This window comes from Apteryx rowi, unplaced genomic scaffold (genome assembly GCF_003343035.1).
Source record: "Apteryx rowi isolate R43461 unplaced genomic scaffold, aptRow1 scaffold_66, whole genome shotgun sequence".
In the NCBI taxonomy this organism is placed as follows: domain Eukaryota; kingdom Metazoa; phylum Chordata; class Aves; order Apterygiformes; family Apterygidae; genus Apteryx; species Apteryx rowi.
The window spans coordinates 594,688-616,869 of NW_020450938.1; the positions used below are offsets into that span (position 1 = coordinate 594,688).

The 22,182-nt window shown below is 36.2% G+C and overlaps 2 protein-coding genes across 6 annotated transcripts in view; one reads left to right on the forward strand and one right to left on the reverse strand.

Annotated features, from left to right (window-relative positions):
• Positions 1-18,658, forward strand: part of PHF10 (PHD finger protein 10) — a 26,761-nt gene extending 8,103 nt beyond the window's left edge. Inside the window, exons 3-13 of one of the 5 annotated variants that reach the window (XM_026085085.1) lie at positions 2,680-2,786; positions 3,311-3,441; positions 4,274-4,351; positions 5,830-5,963; positions 6,081-6,230; positions 7,452-7,561; positions 9,127-9,280; positions 11,637-11,792; positions 16,465-16,573; positions 16,853-17,041; positions 18,556-18,658. In XM_026085085.1, coding sequence (XP_025940870.1) covers positions 2,680-2,786; positions 3,311-3,441; positions 4,274-4,351; positions 5,830-5,963; positions 6,081-6,230; positions 7,452-7,561; positions 9,127-9,280; positions 11,637-11,792; positions 16,465-16,573; positions 16,853-17,041; positions 18,556-18,641 — 1,404 coding nt within the window. In that variant the 3' untranslated portion in view covers positions 18,642-18,658. Of the gene's footprint in view, positions 1-2,679; positions 2,787-3,310; positions 3,442-4,267; positions 4,352-5,829; positions 5,964-6,080; positions 6,231-7,451; positions 7,562-9,126; positions 9,281-11,636; positions 11,793-13,058; positions 13,394-16,445; positions 16,574-16,852; positions 17,042-18,555 lie in introns of those variants that run through there. The other 4 variants (XM_026085084.1, XR_003256534.1, XM_026085086.1 and 1 more) reach the window with 4 other exon arrangements.
• Positions 18,659-18,908: 250 nt separating this feature from the next.
• Positions 18,909-22,040, reverse strand: CUNH6orf120 (chromosome unknown C6orf120 homolog). Its single transcript, XM_026085088.1, has one exon. The coding sequence runs from the start codon at positions 20,545-20,547 to the stop codon at positions 19,990-19,992; it is 558 nt and encodes a 185-aa protein (XP_025940873.1). The 5' UTR covers positions 20,548-22,040; the 3' UTR covers positions 18,909-19,989.
• Positions 22,041-22,182: the final 142 nt, after the last annotated feature.

Genomic DNA, 22,182 nt, shown 5'->3' on the forward strand with positions numbered 1-22,182 from the left:
GGGCGGCCTCCCCCGGGGCCGAAGTTGGGGAGCGGGTCGCCAGGCCCCGCGGGTTGCCGGGGGCCGTCGGCCGTCGGCGTTGGTGAAAGTCCGTGCGCCGCTCCCCGGTGCGGTGTGCCTGCTCGCCTGGTACCGCCGTCGTCACCGGGAAAACCGCAGAGAGACAAAGTTTGGGTCTAGTCACGGGCACTTCTGCGTAGGCCTGAAGGAGCCGTGCTGAGTTGCACCCGGTCTTTCCAGGCGCTGTTTTGACTTCTGGCTCCCTGCACTTGGTGCTGTTTCTGCACCTACTTTCAGATGTAGATTTGGCAATTGCTTTTTGAAAGAAATCGTTATTAATTCGTTATTAATTCAGGCTTTCCAGTTACTTCTTAAAGTGTTGTTACTTAGATCTTCTGCACCATGTTAATGGATGGGCGTACCGGTGCTCTGTAGGGTAACCCTATTTCGTAAGTACCACGATGTTTGTTTTACACGAGCATGCATTTTTAAGGGAGGAAGGGGCTTTTTTGACCTTCTAGTCTACTTTCTACGTGAAGAAAAGCACAAGACTGTCCTTTATTATGATTTTCAGTTCAGTAACTGTGGTTGAACAAATCTGAGGTTGCAGTGCAGATGTTTTCACTTTTTATTTAGAGTCCTCTGCAACAAACTGACTTCCTAGATTTTTTGTCTGAGCTTGTGTGACTGAAATTAATGAAGTTTTCAGCAGATCGGAAAGCAGAGATGGAGATAAAGGGCATTCATCTCTCCTGTGATTCGAGTGCTCAGCATTCATATTTTTTAACAATACTGAATTTAATAAAGAAAATGTTAAAGCAGAAGGAGAAACTGATGCCAGGTGCTTCCTCCTAATCAAGACCTATCTTTTAAAAACATTCTGAAGTCTCTTGGTAGTTTGTGCATAGTGAAACATAGCTTGGGCTCTGTTTAAATTTTGTCAGTGTAGTTGAGAAAGTTTGGAGAGCGTTAGTTTTACATGTGGGAAGTAGGGATGAACTATTGATGACATAGCTATGTCACAAGAAAAAACTCCAACGTGATGTTGTTTTGGTTGGGGACTGCTAACTTGTTTTTTCTAGTTGGTTTTACATGGGGTACTCTTAGTGATACTAGGAAATAGCATTATTGCTAATACTTGTGAAGATGCCACTTACATGGTTCTGTAAGTATAACTTTATTAAGAAGGCAGAGCTTGTTTAAACCTGCTTTTAAATTTTTGTTCTCATTGTGTGAAAGATACTCTTCCTACTCACGAGGAAGAACAGATTTCTCACATAAAGAACTGTGAAATACAGTAAATAAACAAAAAATACAGGAGACAGATGGGTATCTCTTCTCTGTAGCCTATCTTGGCTATACTTTGAAATGTTATATAACAAAAGTAATGTATTCTAATTTGCTAGAATTCTTCTTAGAAATAATATTTCAAGTGTTACAGTGGTACGTAAAACATACTAGAAGGAAAGATGTTTGCTAAGGTAGACCTAATAACTGTTCTTGTAATTTTTCAATAAGTATAACTGTGGGCTTGATCCGTTTCTGACAGGTTAATTCTTCTATCCTAAACTTCACAAAACTTATGAAACATTATTCTTTCATACTACTCCACTTTCTTTAGAGTTTCAGTTACTTAAAGTGCTATTTTGTTCATGGCTCTAATACTAATGACAATAGGTGAGTCACTTCACTACTTCTGCCTTCTGTTTCTCATTTGTAATCATGCAAGGGTGATCACTAAAATGCTTTGAGATTTGTTGATGAGCATTACATAGGAGTTGTGTGGTGTTACTAGACAAAGCAGTGAAAAGCACAAGAAGGCCAGTGGAATCATTGGTCTGCCAGATTTTACCAAACTGTTGTGTTTTTTTTTTTTCTTTTTTTTTTGCTTTTTCACCCTTTATTCCCTTTCTTTATATGGATCTCATGAAATCTGAATAGTGACATCTGTAGCTTAACTTCTAAATGCTCCCTTGTAACAACTTTGTTCTAAAGATGAGATTTGTCTTCTGTATCTGTTGCAATACAACTTCATCAATTTTTCTCCTTTTTTTTTTTAAATATAAAGGACAGGTCTTTGCTGCTTGCTGTACTTATGTCTTTGTGTAAACTGTATATACCTTTCCTTTTATTTTAACTCTTTGTATGTAAATTTCTGGTTTGCTGCTGGTGAAACTTTCTTTGTTTTTTATAAGCATCAGCTGTCAGCAAGATCTTGGTGTTTTTGCCCTGTACTTGCTGTTGCTTTTGAGAGCAAGCCTCATTAAATGAGAATTAGTCTTTCCTGACTGTCATCAGTGAGGGAAGTAGTGTTTGCTGGGTCTGCAGCTGTCTGGCTGTGCTGATGCCATAGGTAGTTTACATCCGTGCCATCAAGAATGATGAATTTGGTGGTCAGAGCCATCGCTCTGTTCCGTGCTCCATCTGTGCCACAGGGGGGAAGGTGAGAAACGACCCAATTCTTTCTGTGCTGCTATGTGGAATGTGGCTAGTATATAACAAAGAATACTGTGCTATGTAAACTGCCCTGTGAGTTGTTTGTAGACAGTATTTTTAAATAGTTCAATAATTCAAGTATATTTAAATTGGAGCGCCTGACCATATAATTACAGTATTTTCTGGTATTTTATCTGTTCAATACTCTTAATATTTTAATATTTATCTTCATTTTCATTTCAGGATGATACAGAAGAAAATTCCAATGACAGTAGCCAACCATCCAAAAGACGGCGTATGGGCTCAGGAGACAGTTCTCGGAGCTGTGAAACTTCTAGTCAGGACCTTGGGTAACATCATTTTTTAGAACTTTCACATTTTTTATTGCTAGTCTTGTTGTATTATTCGATATGCTCAAGCATTACCTCTTCTACTTCCTCTGCTTGTATATTCTTCTTTTTTTTTTTGAACTGAGGCAATGTCCTGTGAGTAACTTTTTCCCCAGCCCATTTTAAGAGATTTTATTTTAAAACTGTGCACAATGTGCTGCAGTTTAATTTATAATTAAAAGCACAGCTTATATTACTTTTAAAATGCTACATATTTTTGGTGTGAATTTTGACACAGTAGTGCCTGATTTTCCTGTTTTCCCATGTTCTCCCATAACATAGATATCCCTTTCTTCATGTGCTGTCCCTTAACATATTGATGAATGGTGGTTTGGGGAAATGTATGTGAAGTGGGGTGTAACTGAATGACTTTGAAATAGGTTAGCAGGATGCTGTATTCTAAAAGGCTTGTCCAGTTTTTGATAGGAGTTGTTCATTCACATAAGTAGGAATTAACTTTTTTGGGGATGTTCTTTTGTGCTTAGATTTAGCTACTTTCCTGCTGAAAATTTGATAGAATACAAGTGGCCACCAGATGAAACAGGAGAATACTATATGCTTCAGGAGCAAGTCAGTGAATATTTGGGTGTGACTTCCTTTAAAAGAAAATATCCAGGTATCCATGTTTTTAAAAGTTTTTTTTCTAAAAATTTCTGTCTTCGTATGTTGAAAAGTAATGTGAGTCTTTTTGACTTCAGCATTAGCCAATTGATTATAAAAGACACTGGCAAAAATAGATCTAAATTATGCATGTTGTACTTTCTATTTTTGTTGCTAACATATTAGTTGAAAATGTATCCTCCAGTTTTCAAAGCAATTGAAGACTTTTCAGTATTGCCACTGAAAATCTGTAAAAAGTCTGATTTGGGGGTTAGAAGAACCAAGTGGCTTTTGAAAACTTAACTCAATTTGTTTTTAGGATTTCATTGGTGGTTTCTTGTTATACTGCTGTATCTCTACATTCTGTTTCCTAAATTGCATCACACTTTCTATACTGTGGAAGAATTTAAAAATGAATTGGGGAGGTATTAGGATTTAAGCCTTTATTTATTCAGAATTGGCAAATCTTGTTCTTCTGTCACTGAATTTATTTTTAAAAGGCATATTAAAAGAAACAAAGAATGTGCCTTCAGTGCTTTTCCGTGTTCTATGCAGCTGAGCTCTTCTAGCATTTCCATTAAAATTAGATTTCTTCAGTAAATCTGTAAATAATAATTATGGGCAGAGTAGCCTAAAAAAAATTGGCCATGTCCTTAGAATGTATATTTAATTTAAAAGAAACTTATAAAATTACCATGTTTGTAGGAATGGTAATATAATACAGACTTACACTACCTGGAGATAAAATTGTCAGAATGCTTCTGATTACTCTGATAGAGGTTGTTATGGGTGTGTTTGAATAAATTTGCACATTTTAATTTTTTTTGTTGTTTCCTTTGGAGATTTAGAAAGGCGAGATCTATCTCACAAGGAGAAACTCTACCTCAGAGAACTAAATGTTATCACAGAGACTCAGTGCACATTAGGTAAGAAAGCAAATTGTTAGATCCCTTGTTATGATATTAAAAATATGACATACTGATAACATGATTCAGTTTGATAGAGTAGAATTGTGTCATCCTGAACTGAAAACTTACATTCTGAAATGAAAATTGGTTTGTGTAAATTGACCATGAGATATTGCTATTACAGGTTTATTTAAAAAAAAAAAAGGATCTGTTCTAATGATTTAACAAAATCCCTTCTGTGTTGTAAATTAACTTAGTGCCTTTTTCTCTTTCTGGAAAAGAGTGTGATACTTCAGACTAAAAAGTACATGTTAGTGTTGTTTTCCTGTATTAGCTGGGACTCGGCAAACACTGGAATATCACATAGGGGTCGCCCTATGTGTTAGAGTTTAGAATGGTGTAGGTTAAAGCACTTGAATTCATTTGTAACAGAATAATATCCTTAATATGGCTTGTTTTTAAAGAACTTAAAATATTTTTTTCTTCCTCTGCTAACACATGAGACTTGGAGCATGTTATAGATCAAATGATACCTATCATTTTTTTTCCTGTACATCATGGATCTGTGCAAATTTCATATCATTTTATACACTAAGAACAGTCCTTAGTACACTGACTTGAATTTCCCGCCTGCACGGCATGATTTTCGTACTTAAATATGCAGGAAAAAAAGTATCTAATTTTTATTATAGGAACAAAACACTATTTCGCATAACATATACAGTAGAGGTATATGCTGTGTTAACTATCTTCATTTTTTAACATTGTGCTCATAATCAGTGGGAGTAACATAAATCAACTTCCACTATATTGTCAGTGGCTGGAGATTAGTTGTGTGGAAACTCTTTTTTTAAAAAAGAGGAGTTCTGTATTGTAGTTGCAAACTGAGACATTCATGTCTGAGGCATTTCAGACTTCTGAACTTTAAGTACCTTCGTTAGGAGTCAGGGGCCTTCGTAGTGAATCTTGATTTGCATAGAGAATGTAATGTAATTTAAGTTAATATTTTGCAAGTGAATGAAATTAACAGTTAACCAATACTAGAAGGGGAGGTCCTGCTTACTTGGTCCTGGCTATTGTGCTTTTCAAACTCCTTAATAAATTCATCTAACTTGCGAAGATAGCATAAACCTCTTCTGCAAAAAACAGCATACTTCTGTACTGTTTTAGTGGGTTAAATTGGCTCACAGAGATGATTAATAGGTGCCAGAGTCAGCGTGAAGGTGGGGATTGGATTCTGTAACTGTAAGCAAGAAAACAAATGAGCCCTTCCTCTTGGGATAGAAGCAAACCCTTAATCAGCCCGAGTCACAGAAATCTAAATGGCACAAGTTCACTCCTGCTGGAGAGAAGGAGGGAGTGAGAGAGAGAGAAGCATTGTGCATAGCAGATTGTCGTCTTTGGCTGCTCAGAGAATTTAGTCGATTATTGTAGGGTATAAATAACCTACAGTTAATTTTGCCAGATAGCATCATTATTGCTTCTGTCTATTTTAGGTCTAACAGCTTTGCGTAGTGATGAAGTAATTGATCTTATGATTAAAGAATACCCTGCCAAACATGCTGAGTATTCTGTTATACTGCAAGAGAAAGAACGTCAGCGAATAACAGATCATTATAAAGAATACTCTGTAAGTAACTAGTATATTTTAAATGAATCAGATCTGTAACATGTAGAGTATAAGAAAAAAGCATTTGCAAATGGATATTGAAATGTGTGTGAATTAATGAAATTGTTTTTATTTCAGCAAATGCAGCAGCAGAACACACAGAAAGTAGAAGCTAGTAAAGTTCCAGAATATATAAAAAAAGCTGCCAAGAAAGCTGCAGAGTTCAACAGTAATTTAAACCGGGAGCGAATGGAAGAAAGAAGAGCCTATTTTGATTTACAGACACATGTAGGAAGACTTTAAATTTCTTATCAATGTCAATAGGTAGCTCCTTGCCTGTTCTAGTAAAGGTTTTGTTTGTTTGTTTGTTTTAGAACCATTCTATCTTATCATAAAGAATTTTTGATTAGTCTTTTTTTCAGATATGATACATTTTGATGTAGAGACTTAAACAGTTTTACCATTAAATTGGTAAAGCTGCTAAAAGTAATAATCTCAAATATATTTCATGTGAAAACTTTTTTTTTAATTGAATAGACTTCTGGGTGAGGAAGCTTTTAAARTTCCAGTGTTATTTTTTTGTCATGTCTCTTAACCTGCTGATAATAGCATAAAAATAAGGGAGATGCTTAAGTTACTAAGAAGCTTCTGTTGATATTATTTCTAATAAAAAAATAATGGAACACCTAATGAAAATAATGGCATAGAAAATTGACGGAGAGCACCCTTAGGTAATACAGAGTTTACTTTGTGCCTCAAGGTACTGCTTAGGCAAAATTTTAGAAGTGTTCCAAAAAACCTAGGCGTTTATATGAAAACAAATATATTTCATGCTTCTGCTATGCATGATTAAAAATATATATATTAGCTTGCATTTTGAAGCAAGACTGCACTGCTTGCCTAAAGAGAGTAAAGCAAAAATGGTCTCAGTATGTGAATTATTACATGGCAGTCTATTATGGAGAGTTTACATTTTTCTGATAACTGGCCCCTGTTGGAAACAGGATAGTGGATAATTAGTTTGATTTCTTTCTAAACAAAACAAAACTTGCAGGGTTTTTTTTCCCCATATATTCATATTATTAATTGGATTTTTTTTATACTGCAGCTCAGTTTCAGAATTAATTTCCAAAGTTCTTGCTACCCTCTACAAAGACACACACACAATAATAACTCATTTTAAAGATGCCTATTGCGAAAGCTAAAATATTCTGTTGAGCTGTTAGATTTTAATTTTCAAGTTGTTTTACATATTATCCTGTTAGAAGTAGTCTTATCTGATATTAATATGATTCATAGACACTTACTAATTGGATTTAATCTGGAATATTATTTTTTGAGTGGGATCTCTTACAGTTTTAATTAATTGGATTGCCCATGGGAGAACTCAGATAGCTGTTCCAACTTAAAGGGAGAGACTTGCTAGTACAAAAATATTTGGGGGGTGAGGAAGGCTCAAAAGTTTGTATGGGAAACAAAAACTTCATTGCTTTGTATTAAACAATACAGATTATCCAGGTGCCTCAAGGAAAATACAAAATCTTACCTACAGAGAGAACAAAGGTTAGTCCTTATCCAGTGGCTCTCATACCCGGCCAGTTCCAGGAGTACTACAAAAGGTATTTTAAAAGCATCCTAACTGCTGATTCTGGTTGCACTGATCTATTTTCTCTACATCTAGCTGATGAAAAGCATATGGGTGTATTTACTGTAAGTTTTTGAATTAATTTTATGCTTGAGGCACTTGCTAGTCAAATAGATGTAGAATGTGACATCTTCCTGCAACAAAACAGATGTAGTATTGGCTGCAGCAGTATTTTCTCTGCTGCTGTATGACGGTGCCTCAGATTTGGCCTGCTCAGATGTTTACTGTGGTAAAAGGGAGACACTGATTTCACTCCTGCCTGCCTTGTGTGTTTACTTAGCTTCTGCCTTTGCATGTGTGCTAAGATTAATGTTGCTACATCAAAATGCTGTAATGCAAGCTTGTGATCAGGTGATTTCTGTGTGACAGTCTTGCTTTTTTTGAACTTTTAAAAAAACATTTTAACTTCAAAAAAAAGTAGTTTTGGTTGGTCTTGTGAGTTAAGTTTARATAAAGTTGGATTTATAGGTAAGAGAGAAAAGCTATTGCTGTTGGATCTTTATACTTCACAAAATATGTATACTTGACTGTATACATAAATTCAAAACTCTACCCTATGGTGTGCTCCCATTTTACAGGCACATACTGATTTAAAAATTGTTGATTAAGTTTTGCTATCTGTATGACAGAGATGGTAGTCATCCTATATGTGCACAGTTTTCTTTAGAGAAGAAACTTTTTATCTGCATCTGCCTTTCTTACTCTGATATGTACATACAAAACACCCCAAATGTGCATGTTACAGGAAGTTCAGAAGCATTTCAATATTTTTACATTAATTGAATTAAAAATATTAGATGTCTTATTTATTCTGCACTTACAAGCTTGCATATGAAACTGCTCATCCTTTTTAATGGAGAACACAGGCTTTGAAAACATGCATCAAAATAACATCCCACCTGTTACAGTGTTTGTCTCTAATAGTAAAAGAACTTGCGCTTTTTTCTTAGTATTTAAGGACAAACAAAATGCGTTGAGCACAAGTGTTAGGGGGTGCCTGGCTATAAGCAACGTGATTAGATCTTGATCTTTTTCTGAAATTATATTTTTACTTGCACTTTTTGTTCTTCAGTAATCAGGAAACTGGGACATAAATCTATAGTCTCTACTTATTTTGCTTTGGACCCTAGCTGTTTGTGTGCCTGGCTTAGAACTGTTGTGTACATGCTATGTGGGTACTGTACATTTATAAACAAAGTGTGTAGTCTGTTGGTTATGGTAACATGGGTTTTGAGTGGCCTTTTATGATTATGTAGATTTGGAACATTGCAAATATGTTCTTGCTGTGTTCCACGAATACCTGCCTACACAAAGACAACTAATACTAGATAGGCAAATGTTTGTGAGGAGAAATGAGCGTTTCTTGCATTTTCAGAATTGTGCTTGTTTTTATATGGGCCTTCCTGAAAAAGGAAGCTGGAATGATCCATGTTTCTTATTCTTCTTCACTTAACTGCTTGTGTTCTGTGTTTATAATGTGTCTATGCATGTTTAATAAAATGCACAGACATTCATTTCATTTTATTTTTTTAACTTTAGATATTCTCCAGATGAACTTCGTTACTTGCCATTAAACACAGCTCTTTATGAACCCCCTTTGGATCCAGAGCTGCCTGCGTTAGACAGTGATGGAGATTCAGATGATGCAGAGGAAGGGCGAGGTGATGAAAAACGGAAAACCAAAGGCAATTCGGTGAGACAAATTGAAAGTATTCTTCAATAAAAATACCCTTTCCCTTCACTTTTTAAGTTTCAGTAATTTCATAGTAGAATCGTTAACATCTGCAAAATGAACGAGAATCATAAAATAAAAGTACTCCCTTCTTTTTAGTGCTTCTCTTTATTTTATAACACTGCTTTCCAACTTCCATTTTACTTATTTTAAAGTAAATCAAACAAATACTTGAAACATCAAGCCCTCTCTTCCCTCTATTTAAAGAAACTTTGAAGAATCTTCCCAACTGCAGCTCTCTTCATACACCCTTTTCACCAGGTGATGGGACAGGTTGCTAACATTTCTGAGTGGAGAAATCTGTAGTATTTATTGCTAAAACAAATGAAGTGATGCCCTGATAACTTTTTCTTCTTGTAATGTAGAAGCAGGAAATACTCAGAACAGAAGCAGTAACTTTATTATATTTTAAAGAAAAAGCACTCTGTTCTTTGCTTTATAGTACAACTTTAACAAGATGTATACGTTCTCTATATTGAATGCAAACACGAAATTAACTGTTCCTGGAAGTTAAGGGAAACTTTCACATACCTACTTGATAGTGTTCTGAATGCTCTAGAGCAGCTGAGCCTCAGAGTGACTGTCAAGTATAATTGAAGCACTGGTGTTGTTAATATGCTGTTGAGAAACACCTTCCAGAAGTTTAATCCTATTCTTAGGAAAAACGAATGTAAACCCACAATTTCTAGTTCAATTGACTGGTATTTTAGGTGGTCGATACATATAATGTTAAACTTAGCTATATAAATGTTTATTTTGTTTAGGTATTTACAAGATGTTTGTAACTGAAGAAGTGAAGGGGTCGCTTTGGTAGGCTAACCAAGGGAGAAGTAGCTGTTAATACACCCTTTCTGCTTGCATTTTTTGGGGAAAAAAATATAAGCCCAACATGCTAAAAGTTTGTTCTGACATTTGACTTATTCTTGCTCCAGTTGTGTAACAGTTGATCTTCAGGCCATTTCTGCCCAGTTCCCTTCTCTGTTGGCTTCTGTTCCCCTTAATGGTGAAGAGAAGTAACTGGACTGAGCAGACCATCCTTTCCTTTCCCACAGAAGTTCTGAAGGCATTTTAGTGACAATGTAGAAGCCAAAGCAATTGTGCTTCTGTTGGGAAGTATAGGGGAAAACTGAAGATGAGATTCCTATGAAGTGGCTTTGGCTATAGAAACAGGGGTTCTCCATCTAGTCATTGGGGCATATTGTTTGGGAAAAATATCTGTTGATCACGAAAGTGGACAGTTGTGTCAGGCACTGCCTGTTTCTGAGTTTTGGGGAACCTACTGTTCTTCAGATCTCCCTGGTGAGTCCAACTGTACACCTTTTCCTGTTCCCCTTTCTTGTTGTTGAAGCCAGGTAGCAGTTTTCCTGTTCCTTTGGTGTTTTGATGGACCTGTCCTAAATAACCCTTCCCCTAAAATAACTGAAACATACCATTCCTTGTTGCCACAGTTTGCTTTGCTTTTGTGTTATACTCCTCCCTTTGCCCTGTGTCTGTTTTGTCTATTTTGATTTTAGGCTCTGGAACATAGGCTGATTACTATTATATTTGTACAGAGTGCCTTTTACTGTAGGGCACTATTGTTATTGGACCTTTTGGTTTTACTGTAATAAATGTGATTAATCATATTGTTTTCTGCTGAAGCCTTTTGGAGGCCTTTATTAACACTTTTCTGAGAAAAATCTTGTGCTGCTACTCTTAATTATGCTTATATTGATCTCTCACCCTCTTTGAACCTCTTCCCTTCCTTCTTGCCTCCCCATCCTTCAAAAAATGCCTGGACTGCAGCATATGTTCTATTGTTTGGTTCTGTATGAAATATTGAAATGTGTTTTGCCTTTGATGGCATTCTTCTGCTGCAATCCGAGTGAAATGTATAGATTGCTCCTGGTGAAAAATAGTAGATGAGGGCGGCAGAAAACCTTCACATATTTAACTCAAATGCTATTTAGTAGTACACTTTAAATGCATGGCCAGGGAACTTTTAACTTTTTGCTGGCCAGTTACTATGTAAATGACATATCTTGCATATTGATATAGTGGATTTCTTGCCAACGTTTAAGGAAAATGGTTCAAAGAACACTGTACTCCCACTCTGGCATCTGGAAAACATGACTGCTACTGCTGATGCCAGTCTCTTATCATGAGAAAAATAGGCATTAAAGATTATGAGAAAAGGTGTTTTAGACTGTGATGTACCCCATGCTTCTGTAGAAGGAAAGGTGTATCCTTCTTTTACCTTAGTTGGCTCTGGGGCATAGGAAAGACTTGTCTGTCTATCCAAAAAATAAAAAATATAGCTATGGTATTTTTATTATAGGACAATTCATCTGGCAATGTATCTGAAGGTGATTGCGCCACAGACAACCAGGAGGATTCTTTTCAGGGAAGACAAAAAACAAGAGAAAAAAGTGCTACTCCAAGAAAAGATGGTTCCAAACGTTCTGTATTGTCCAAATCAGTTCCTGGGTACAAGGTAGAAGAAAAAAGCCCCTGACTGAACTTCTTTACTGACCAGCCTCTCCCTGAAATACTCGTTTTTCAATAATATGGAACTTCTGCTTGCTGTACTTCACTAGCTGCTCTCCTGTTGTGTGCTCCATCTGTATGCTTCCTTACTTCCTTTTTGCTATTATTTCATGTGGGGCTTTTCCCTTACCCTAGCTCTACAGTGACTTGTTTCTGTTAGTTTCTCTGATTTCCTGGCCGTTACATCAGAAAAATCCATTGTGGTTTTATTAGTGGAACTCTACATCTTTTTGTCTGCCCTAACACAGCAGTCAGAATTATTTGCCAGTTCAAAACTAGCATTCAGTATTAGCCGTTTTTTTTTTTTTCTAGTATTTAGTATGGCAGCATACCAAGAGATCAGTGCTGTAAAGTGCAGCTGTATGGCTGAATATATTGTTACAACATTCATTTTAAATAGTCTTTCATCCTGAAATGTTACAATGTATAGGATGGAAGGCAAGAACTACAGTTGTACAGGCAACACTACATAACCACTTTAACAGTATATGCAAAATAGCTTTCTATGTAGTTCATGCTACAGTAGAAAAGTTTGTAGGCAATATGCTTTTATTCTAGCTAAAGAATTGGCTAGGATGTTAAGACACTTGAGCTATGAGTTAGTAATTGCCAAACCTAGGACCCAAATCATCAGTATTATTATATAATAATTTCAAAAATCAAGATAAAAATAAGATAAAAATACATTTCAGAAGAAATGGGAATTGACTTGCATTATTTATGCATTATCAATCTGCATTCTAAGAGGGGGGGTTAATATAAAACCCATACTTTTAAAACACATAGTGCCCAGTCCTGTTCCACTAAGCTAACGAGAATTTTCCATTGACCTACATGGGAGCAGGATCAAGCCCATAAAGAGAGCAAAACACTACAATAAGGTAAGGGTTAGCATATAGCAATCAGGAATGCTTGTTAAAAAAGGTTATTAAAAAGTAAAAAGCCAGAGTTTTGGCAATGACGAGATGTTATATGTTGAAAAACTGTCTCAGCCAAAGCTAGCTGTTGATGGTTTGCATTTAATATTCATAATTGTTTACTATCTAAGTTTATCAATTTAACAATGAACTTAAAACTTTCATTAAGAAGCTAATTTCCAACGAGATTTGGACAGCTTTGAATGATAAACTTTCTCTAAATACAGTAACTGCACAAGTACACTTTTTGCAGTTCCTAACAAATATCAAGCTCCAGCTGTGTTTTCTCTCTTCAGGAACTTACTAGGAAATATGCAAACTATGAAGATTTAGACTGTGGTACCATACATATTTTTTTATATATGTAACTTTGCAAATTGTTGTAGACGTAAAATTCTTACCAGTATTCCAGGAACATGAAATCCAAAGATGGAGCTTGAATTTTTTTAGCTTTGTTTAACTTGACATTAGAGATTGTGTGCCACTGGTTTACAGAAAGAAGTTTCATGTAGCTGTGAGACGCTTGAGTGTTTGGTTGGTCCAGTCTATTTAATGGCCTTTTGAATGCATAGAGAGAAAACTGATGGAGCAGAACTTTTAAAAAAAAAAAGGTTCTGAACTTCTATTTGTAGAAGAATATTGGTAGTATACCATATTTATTTCATTTTGAAAATGGATTCAAAATCACCAGTTGTGTTAATAACAAGATACTACTGTAAACTTACAGTGCCACATCTTTGCAATGTCAGTGTACTCTGCATCAGGCTGTTGATACTTTAAAGGTGGTGATGTTGTGTTGGGAGGGTGAGAGGACTGTTTTTCTTGTTTGTGGGAACGTTTCAGTAAACCCAATTACATGAGCTGTTTTAACCAATAAGACAGATTCGTTTTTGTTAGTCTGTGAAATCACCAGATAATGATATACCATATGTGCCTAAATGTTAAGGCACTTTGAGTTGAAGGCTTAACTGATTTTAAATGTTGTCCTTGTGATTGCTAAATCTTTGTAATATTTTGTTCTGTATCATTCTCTAATATTTGACTATTTTTGTAGGACAGTAATCTTTTGGTTACATTTAGTTAAAATTGAAGGATAGTTGTTATGGCATCAACATGCAAATGTATAGTTATTGCCACAGTATGAGTATTACAGGATTCACACAATTCCACTGAGTTATTTTTAAGTAGAACAAATTATGTATTTTATATGGAGCCACTTTTATTGTCAGTTCTTTAACAAAGAACAGTTAGCATGTGTTTTACATTTTGTCATGTTACAAGTAGTGAGTCTTCATTGCTGCAGGACTGGCTACTACAATTGCACACACAGGGTACTGTTAAAGTACAGGGTTTTTTTGCACGTAAAACTGAAATGTATTGAGAAACTATATTTTACAACACTTCTGTTTTGAATTCACTGTATATGAAAATGGAATGCTTTGCATTCAGAATAGGACCTTATAAAAAGAGTGTAGTTGGAATGTTTAGAGGGCTGCAGCACAGCAACATGTAAGTTAAAACTTGCACAGTAGTCATCATTTTGACCCTGTATTCCTTTTTTTCCCCCCTTCCTCACCGCAAGATGATGAAGATGTGGAAAGTAAAATGTACTCTTAGGTCAAATGGGATATTGGGACTTCCCATTTGGATTCGCTACACTTTTTGCATAGCGTTTCCAAAAGCCATTTATGATGGCAGAACTTGAATTGTTCTGAAATGTGAATAGTCTTGCCTTTTTTCGTTTTTGTAGAAATACTTCCATACTGTTGGAACTTTATTTTTAACAGGCTGTGATTCCCACCCCCCCAACACATGCGATTTCTGATTAACACAATTTAGTGTAGTAAACCTATGTCAGTTTCTAACTTTAGAATTAGGTGTATCCAATGTAACTGCACATACCCTAACGCAGGTACACTGACCCAAAAGTAGCTCACTTTAGTTTTGGTGGAGTGCAAGGGAGTTTGCTGCTGTATGTTAAAGGCAGTAAAATACAAACTGATAACAGAAATTAGAAGTTTCATTAGAGAAATGCACTTGCTATTCTAGAAAGGCTTGATTTACTTAGATATAGATGAAAACACAACAAAAAATTTAGAATGTAGCCTAAACGACAGAAGGGTAAATGCTACAACACTAATGAGGTTTAAGCATGTGCCACTTTTGTTGGGAGGAGCAGGGTATAAAGGTATACATGTAGGACACAGAATAGTTAACAGTAAAAGATTTAATGTGTGTTTTTGCTTCCATTATATTTATTATTTTGTAGAGACATTTGTGAATGTTAATTTCTTTTATTGTTTTATTATATTTATGTATAAAACAGGTTGACTATGCTTTTTTTAAAATAAATAAGCAAAAAAAGTCTGTATGAATGCCTGTGTCATCTTTTAAAAAGAAAGTTAACTATGAACATCTGGTATGGTCTTTTGTTTTTTAAATAAAACTCTTCAGGCCAGACAATTTGAAGCAGACTGTAGCCATGTTTTTAACTTAAAAAGCAGCTTGAAAACTTCAGAAATCTTGAAACAAAGCAATGCATCCTCACAACTTAAAAATGAATTAAGATACTAATTATCTTGCTAGAAGAAAACAAACTGAGTGGGGAAATAGATTCATTTAAGAATGAGTTGTATTCCAAAAGATCTCTTTTTTGCATATAGTTCTGTTTCCACCTTTATTAATTTTTATTAAACTTCATTCTCCTGTTGACACACATGTTTGGTAGTTGACTGGGACTCTTCCTTACTGACAAGCCATTTAGTTCCTTAGAACTAGGACATACCAGGATATACCTTGAACTCTCTCTAATGGCTAACAGTCTAATGGCTTTGCAGCAACATTTTTTTTTAAAAAGCTCTGGTACTAGTAGATTTAAAATCAGTGAGGACTATATGAATTTTAAACTTCGTTGGTCAAAGCTCAACGTAACTAGTGAAATGTTTCTGAAATACTTAATGCCTTCTTTCTTGGTTCTCATCAAGCTAAAACTGCTGTTGGTGTATTTTGGGGGTTTGGACACAATTAATACACAAATATTAATCCATTTAACAGGCTAGTATTCCTCCTTTACCTTTTAAATGGATCTTATGGACCCACATATGCTCCAGATGATCACCTGAAATATTATAAATGTAAAACTATAGTTAAATGTGAGGGTATGTACTTGATGCAATTATGACTGGACACAAAGAATCATAAAACAGTGTATAGTAAGCTAATGAAATATTTTGAAACCCTAAAGATACAAAAGTTGGGTTTATTGCTTTTATAATTTAGTTAAAATTCTATATATACAGACAAACTTTATACAAATGCAAAATTGCATTTAATTTTTTCCACAGACAGGAAATGGGCATGGAGATTCATAAGCATTCTATCTGGAAAAAATTACTGAAATTATTAACATTGTACCACATTTAATTTACATTGAGGGGAATGTTAGCTGATGAATTCATAGGGAGAAACTAGTACATGCTTTTGTTCCAGTTATGTTGCTTGCTACCCATGCGCCAAAGTGCAAAATTTTATGTAGTTAAGTGCCACTGCTTGTCAATTACTGTCATATGTTTTAAGGGTCACCTCAATAACATCATAACAAATAGTTCATTATTTTGTAAGAATTAAGGAGATATATTACGTTTCCTGTTAAATCTATAAATTCTTCTGGAATGAATTTATAGCCCTCTTCTGCCCTTCCAGCCAAAGGTCATTCCAAATGCTATATGTGGAATTTGTCTGAAGGGTAAGGAGTCCAACAAGAAAGGAAAAGCTGAAGCACTTATACATTGCTCCCAGTGTGACAACAGTGGTAAGTATCTGTATACACTAACTGGATTCCTAAGGGTTTTTATTTGCCAAATCTTTTTGTGGAAATATTTAGTGTACTAAATTTGTATACTAACAGTTCAGTTGCCTTTTCTGTCCTTCTTCAAAACTTCATCTCTACTTAATATGTACTAGCATGTTCAATGCACTGTGAGATCTTACCAGGAGGTGAGCTAAACTTCAGCCTCTGTAAAAGCAAACAGACTGACTAATTTTAAATTTCATTTCAGACATAATAGTAATAATATTGGTTTTAATCTAGGCCACCCTTCTTGCCTTGATATGACCCCGGAGCTTGTTGCTATGATTAAGACTTACCCTTGGCAGTGTATGGAGTGTAAAACATGCATTATATGTGGGCAGCCTCACCATGAAGAAGAAATGATGTTCTGTGATGTATGTGACCGTGGTTATCACACATTTTGTGTGGGGCTTGACATGATCCCTTCAGGTAATAAAGCAAGAGTTAACTGTTCCCTTTCCATCTACTCTGGGTCCTGGGGTTTCTCTGTCAGAATTAATATATGCATTGCTTATGAAAGAATAGTTCAAAATAGTGTGAAGGGTAGGAATAAGCATATCCACACTGTAGGACCTGAATTTTTAATAAGCTTTATTTCTGTATATTTGGTTGTTTACAGTTTAACCTGGCAATTCCTAGAAATTAGGAAATATAATTGGCTTTTACAGCAGAATCCAAGCAGACTCACCCAGAACTATATTTTTTGTTATATTTCCAAAGAACACTGAGAGTAATTACTTCTTTTCATAAAAGAAACCTGTAAAGAGGCTGCATTGCTGCATATTGCTGGAGTATAGCTTTCACATTAAAATGTTTGTGCTATTATTTCAGTTTCTAAATTAAAAAGTATGCTCAGTTTAATATTTGTAAACACCTTTTTAAACTCCTTCCCCCCCACCTTTTTTTTATTTTTTTAATATTTTTTTTTTAAACATCAAAGCTGGAAGTAAATTACCTAAAGGTACTGGCTGCCTGACATCTAAATTACCTAGTCACTCATATCACCTGGCCAAATCAAGGCAGTGTAAAGAAAGCTCCAGAGACCTAAATTACTGGTGGTATTCTCAGTTTTTGTGTAATACTAAATTCATGGTATACAGTAAGTTCATGAATGCATAAGTACTCAGTGGCTGCAAGTTCAGTGATGACAGTATTCCCTATAACTACAGTATTTCAATATGAACAAATCCCTGTTGAATATTCCCATTTTGGGAAGTACCCAAACCAGCTGTCACTTCAGTACAGGTTCTATAGCTGATTTAACTTTCGGGCTGACCTAAGGACAGAATCTAAAAACAGTAATTATGTTCCTACAAAACCATAAAATTAGCAAAGCAACTTTATGATTCCAGCTGTTGCAATATAAATAGTTAATGCTCCTGCTCTTTTCTCTGCCCATTATTGTTCCCTCAATAAATGAGTTTTAGTACCAGGTCTGGTGACAAACCCCTGCTAGCAGTTTAATCTGTGCTGCCTGACTGCACTGAAATAACTGACACTGATTTGGGGAATGGGACTTAGTGCTCTGTGGCAGAAGAATGGCAACATTCTCCAACTGCCTTTCATTTCTGCTCAAAGTAATTGCCCATAACTTTGAATTGTAGTCATTTGTATGAAAATTTAATTTGCAACCTCAAACATAATTTTTCAAGTTCTTTTTTTCCTGTAATCACCTCCTTAACAGTGCTAGCTCTTATTTCTTGTGGTCCATAAACATGAATGTAGCCGATTGTTACATGTAATGAGTCTGCAAGGAAGGGTGAATTTTATATGCTTTCTATACCTTTTAGAAAAGATGTTTATATTCTAAAGAAAAACACTCATTTACATTGAAGGAGCTACTACAAATAGATTAGCACCTATTAAAAATGGTGAAAGGTGCATAACTAGAGGAGTGAGTATCAAAGGTAGTTTCCCAGTAATTGATAACTTTCTTTTCTTAGGTCGCTGGATTTGTGATTGTTGTCAGAAAGACCCTCCCGTACCCAGAAGAGGAGGAAGAAGGGGGAAAAACAGCAAGGAGGGATGATTAAAAAAAAAAAAAAAGCAAAACAAACAAAACAGCCCAACCTTGTTGTCCAAAACTTAACTGCACAAATTTAAGTGATAATTTGGTGCTATTTAAACAACCACTCTGAGAGGAACAATACCACTTCTTTTTCTCTTTTTACCAAATAAACTTAATTTTGGCTATATAATGATTTTTTTGTGATAAAATCCACTAACTGTGTCCTGTCAGATGTCTAGATAGAAAAGCCCAATTCCCATTCAGAAAAAAAAGTTTTCAGTAACGAAATTTAAATTGTACATGCACTGTTTTATATTAACATACTTGTTCATTTCAGTGCATTTATCAGTAAGCTCTGTGAAAAGCAAGTTACAGAGCAATTTAAATGTACACTATTTGCATAGCAACTGGTTACTTTGTAAGACCTAACCAAAGCAAAAATATTCTTGGAAAAACTAACTTTCAGGGAAGTGTGGGCATGACCTGACCTTCTTAAAATGTGCTGTAAATTCCTTTCAGTGAAAGTTTTCTTTACAAGTTAATGACTTATTCATAAAGATGTACTGAAAGAGACTGTAAACATGTCTACCAGAAAAGAAAAATCACAGAGTTATGAAGGGAGGTGTAAGAAAACACCTCCCAAGCTGAGGATATTATATGCTGCATTGCTTTTAGTGAGGAATGTCACATTGACAGATAAGAACAGCTGAAGGCTTACTCTCTGTATAGCAATAATGAAGAAACAACATATGCTTGATTCATGTCATGGATTTGCAGAGGTGATGAGTGAGTGGACAGGCCTCCACTTGCAGATGGTCGACTTAAATGATGTAGAGCACAAGCAGTCAAAATATAGATCACCTATTGCCTTAGGGGTTTATCTGGTTTTTCCTTCCTTCACCCTAGGCTCCTCAATTTGACTCAAAGGCCATTGCTGATTAGTTTTACTGAAGATGTTTTTTCAGAGAAGCAGTAGGTCTTATTTTTAAATATGCTTTAAATTGAGAGGGGCACTGAAGTGCAGCATTTCATATTTTTTTTTTTAATATAAAAAATCGATAGAAAACACTGAATTAGAGATGATTTCTTTCCTAAGCACCTATTTAAAGTGAATTTAGTAAGATTCCCATCTGTACACTCATTTTTTAAGCCCTGATCTCTGAAGAATGCTATAAATACTGTGCTTGCTGCTCATTTTATAGGGGACGATTTAGAATTAAGTATGGCTTTTCCCCCCCTTCCTTTCTGGGTATAGAAAAAGTAACCTGATTATCTCTTCAGGAAACTTCAAAGAGTACTAAGTATTACAGCAAGTCATTCATATTCAATTTCACAGGCTGAAATGTGATTTAGTCCAGTGTGTATCAATTTAAAAAAGAATTTCAAGTATTAGTTTCAATATTCCAATAAGTATAGTCCAGAAAACAGACTCCTCATCCTGAGATTCATCTTCTGCTGAGTGTGAGTATTTCTGGTTTGTCTCCATTTCTTCTGGGTTGTAAGAAGCCTCACCAAATGGATATTGTACAACTGTTCGATCATAATATACTTTCATTTCAAACTCACTCTCCAGGTGAGAGGGATGACCGTAAATCCCTATTCCCACTGGGCGGCGGAAGTGTGCTGGTACATGAACAACATCTTGGCCACAAGTTACAGACTGTAACTCATATTCATCAAAGCTGGGGTGAAGAGTCATATCAGATACATACAAGTCTGCATCACCTTTTAAACTCCGCATCTGAAGTACTATCTTTCCCTCATGATTTAGTCGCAAATAGCTGTAGTTTCCAGCTCCAATCTGACCTTGAACAACATGAAGAAGAATCCATTCTTCAGGCACATCCTCTTCCTCAAAGGTATTTACTGCAAATAGTGCTTGAGCTGCCACAAATGTTATCAGGATTCTCCTCCAGTGTGCTGCCATGGCTCTTAGGTTTTACTCAGACTCTTACTATGGCACGTGCACCAGCCTGCTAATACAGAACATAATTCAGATTTTAGTATATTCTGTTCTTGGAAGATTTCAGAGAGATTCTTTTTAAAACTGATAATTTTTAAAAATGCCCTCCAGTCCATACAAAGTTAAGCAGAAATTAATCAAGCAGTGGTTCTTTCATGCAGAACTGACATTGAAGCCTTAGTCTAATTCTATCTGCATACAGGCACAGTGTGAAATATATTAAGAGAGATGGAAGCCAATAATGACTTTGGCCTCAGTTTAAAAATTAAAAAAAAAAAAAAAAAAAAAAGCTTTTACATGTTTGAAGAAGCTTAACTTTGTATCAGTTGTTTAGGGCATCCTATTTTTCTCCCATCCTCTCGTCTAATTTCAGTAGATAGTTAAGGTGCAAATCTGGATGTTTGCATGAAGCAGTACACATTCTGACTTCCTCCACCGGGAAAGCAGTTAGAAACAAAAATCAGCTAGTAAGGTAACACAATAGATATGGTTCTCCTGTGTGGATTATTTGTAGGACCCAAACTGGCATATATTCATAAAGACTCTGCTACCATACACATGCTCAGACCTTTACAGCACTTGTGTACAAAATAAAAGGTTGAAGTTACTGGGACAAGGGGGAGATTGAAAGGTCTGTTACAGAATGAAGGCCCTTGTACCCCTTACCTCCCTTACTGCCTGCTTCCAGCCAGGCAGCGTGAGAGTGCAGCACTCCAATCCTTTGAACAGTTGCACTGAATGTGCGTGCAAAAGGAAGCAAAGTTTCAAACCTTGCTGAAGACTAGCCAAAGCATGCAGCAGACCAAATTTTATATGTAAACGATGATCAAGTGTAGTAGCCGCAAGCACATGCACTTCGACATTTCAGCCTCATTCCTTCCGTAAGGACTGTATGACAATTACTTTAAACATTAAAGTTATGAGTACGTTGTTTTGCACTCTGCTAGCATCAAAACAGACTGCATGACTTCCATTGATATGACACAGTCCCTAGCCCAAAGGGTTTACAATTACACAGATGTAGGGAAAAAAATTGTGCAAACATTTCTGTAGTTCCAAGTTTTCTGTCCGAGAGGCCTCTGTAACACAAGGCCACAATTCTGCAAAGACAGCAGAAAAGACGCAAGTCCAGCATTCACAGAACATGCTAGACTGACAAAAAAGCTCTGAACGGTGACAGGAAAAACAGTCTTCTGTCTTTTGTCTCCCCATACCAAAGAATTGACTACCTGCCATTTTTAAAGTAGTAGTGAGATATCTGAGAGGAGGAACAGGAAGAGAACCACAACTGAGAAGCAAATGGTTAAGTTAGCTAAACACAAGCGAAGGGCAGCACCGTCAGAGTATCTTAACGATCCCAGCCTGTTGGCACTGTCACAACCCTTGGAAGAAGAGGTGAGGCTCAGGAGACCTTGGACAGAGCCACGAGTGCCTCTGTCCGCCGCGCTAACTCCTCCCTTCCCACGGCGGGACAGGCTCCGGGGGCGGCGAGCGGCCCCGCCGCCTGCCCCCTGCCCCGCCGCACGGGGCGGCAACGGCTCCGCCGACGGAGGGCCGGGGCACGGCTCGCCTCCGACCCGCTGCGGGGCTGCGGGGAGC

Excerpts from the sequence above, each read along its gene's own strand:
- CUNH6orf120 (XM_026085088.1), bottom strand. The coding sequence starts at position 20,547 with ATGGCAGCACACTGGAGGAGAATCCTGATAACATTTGTGGCAGCTCAA.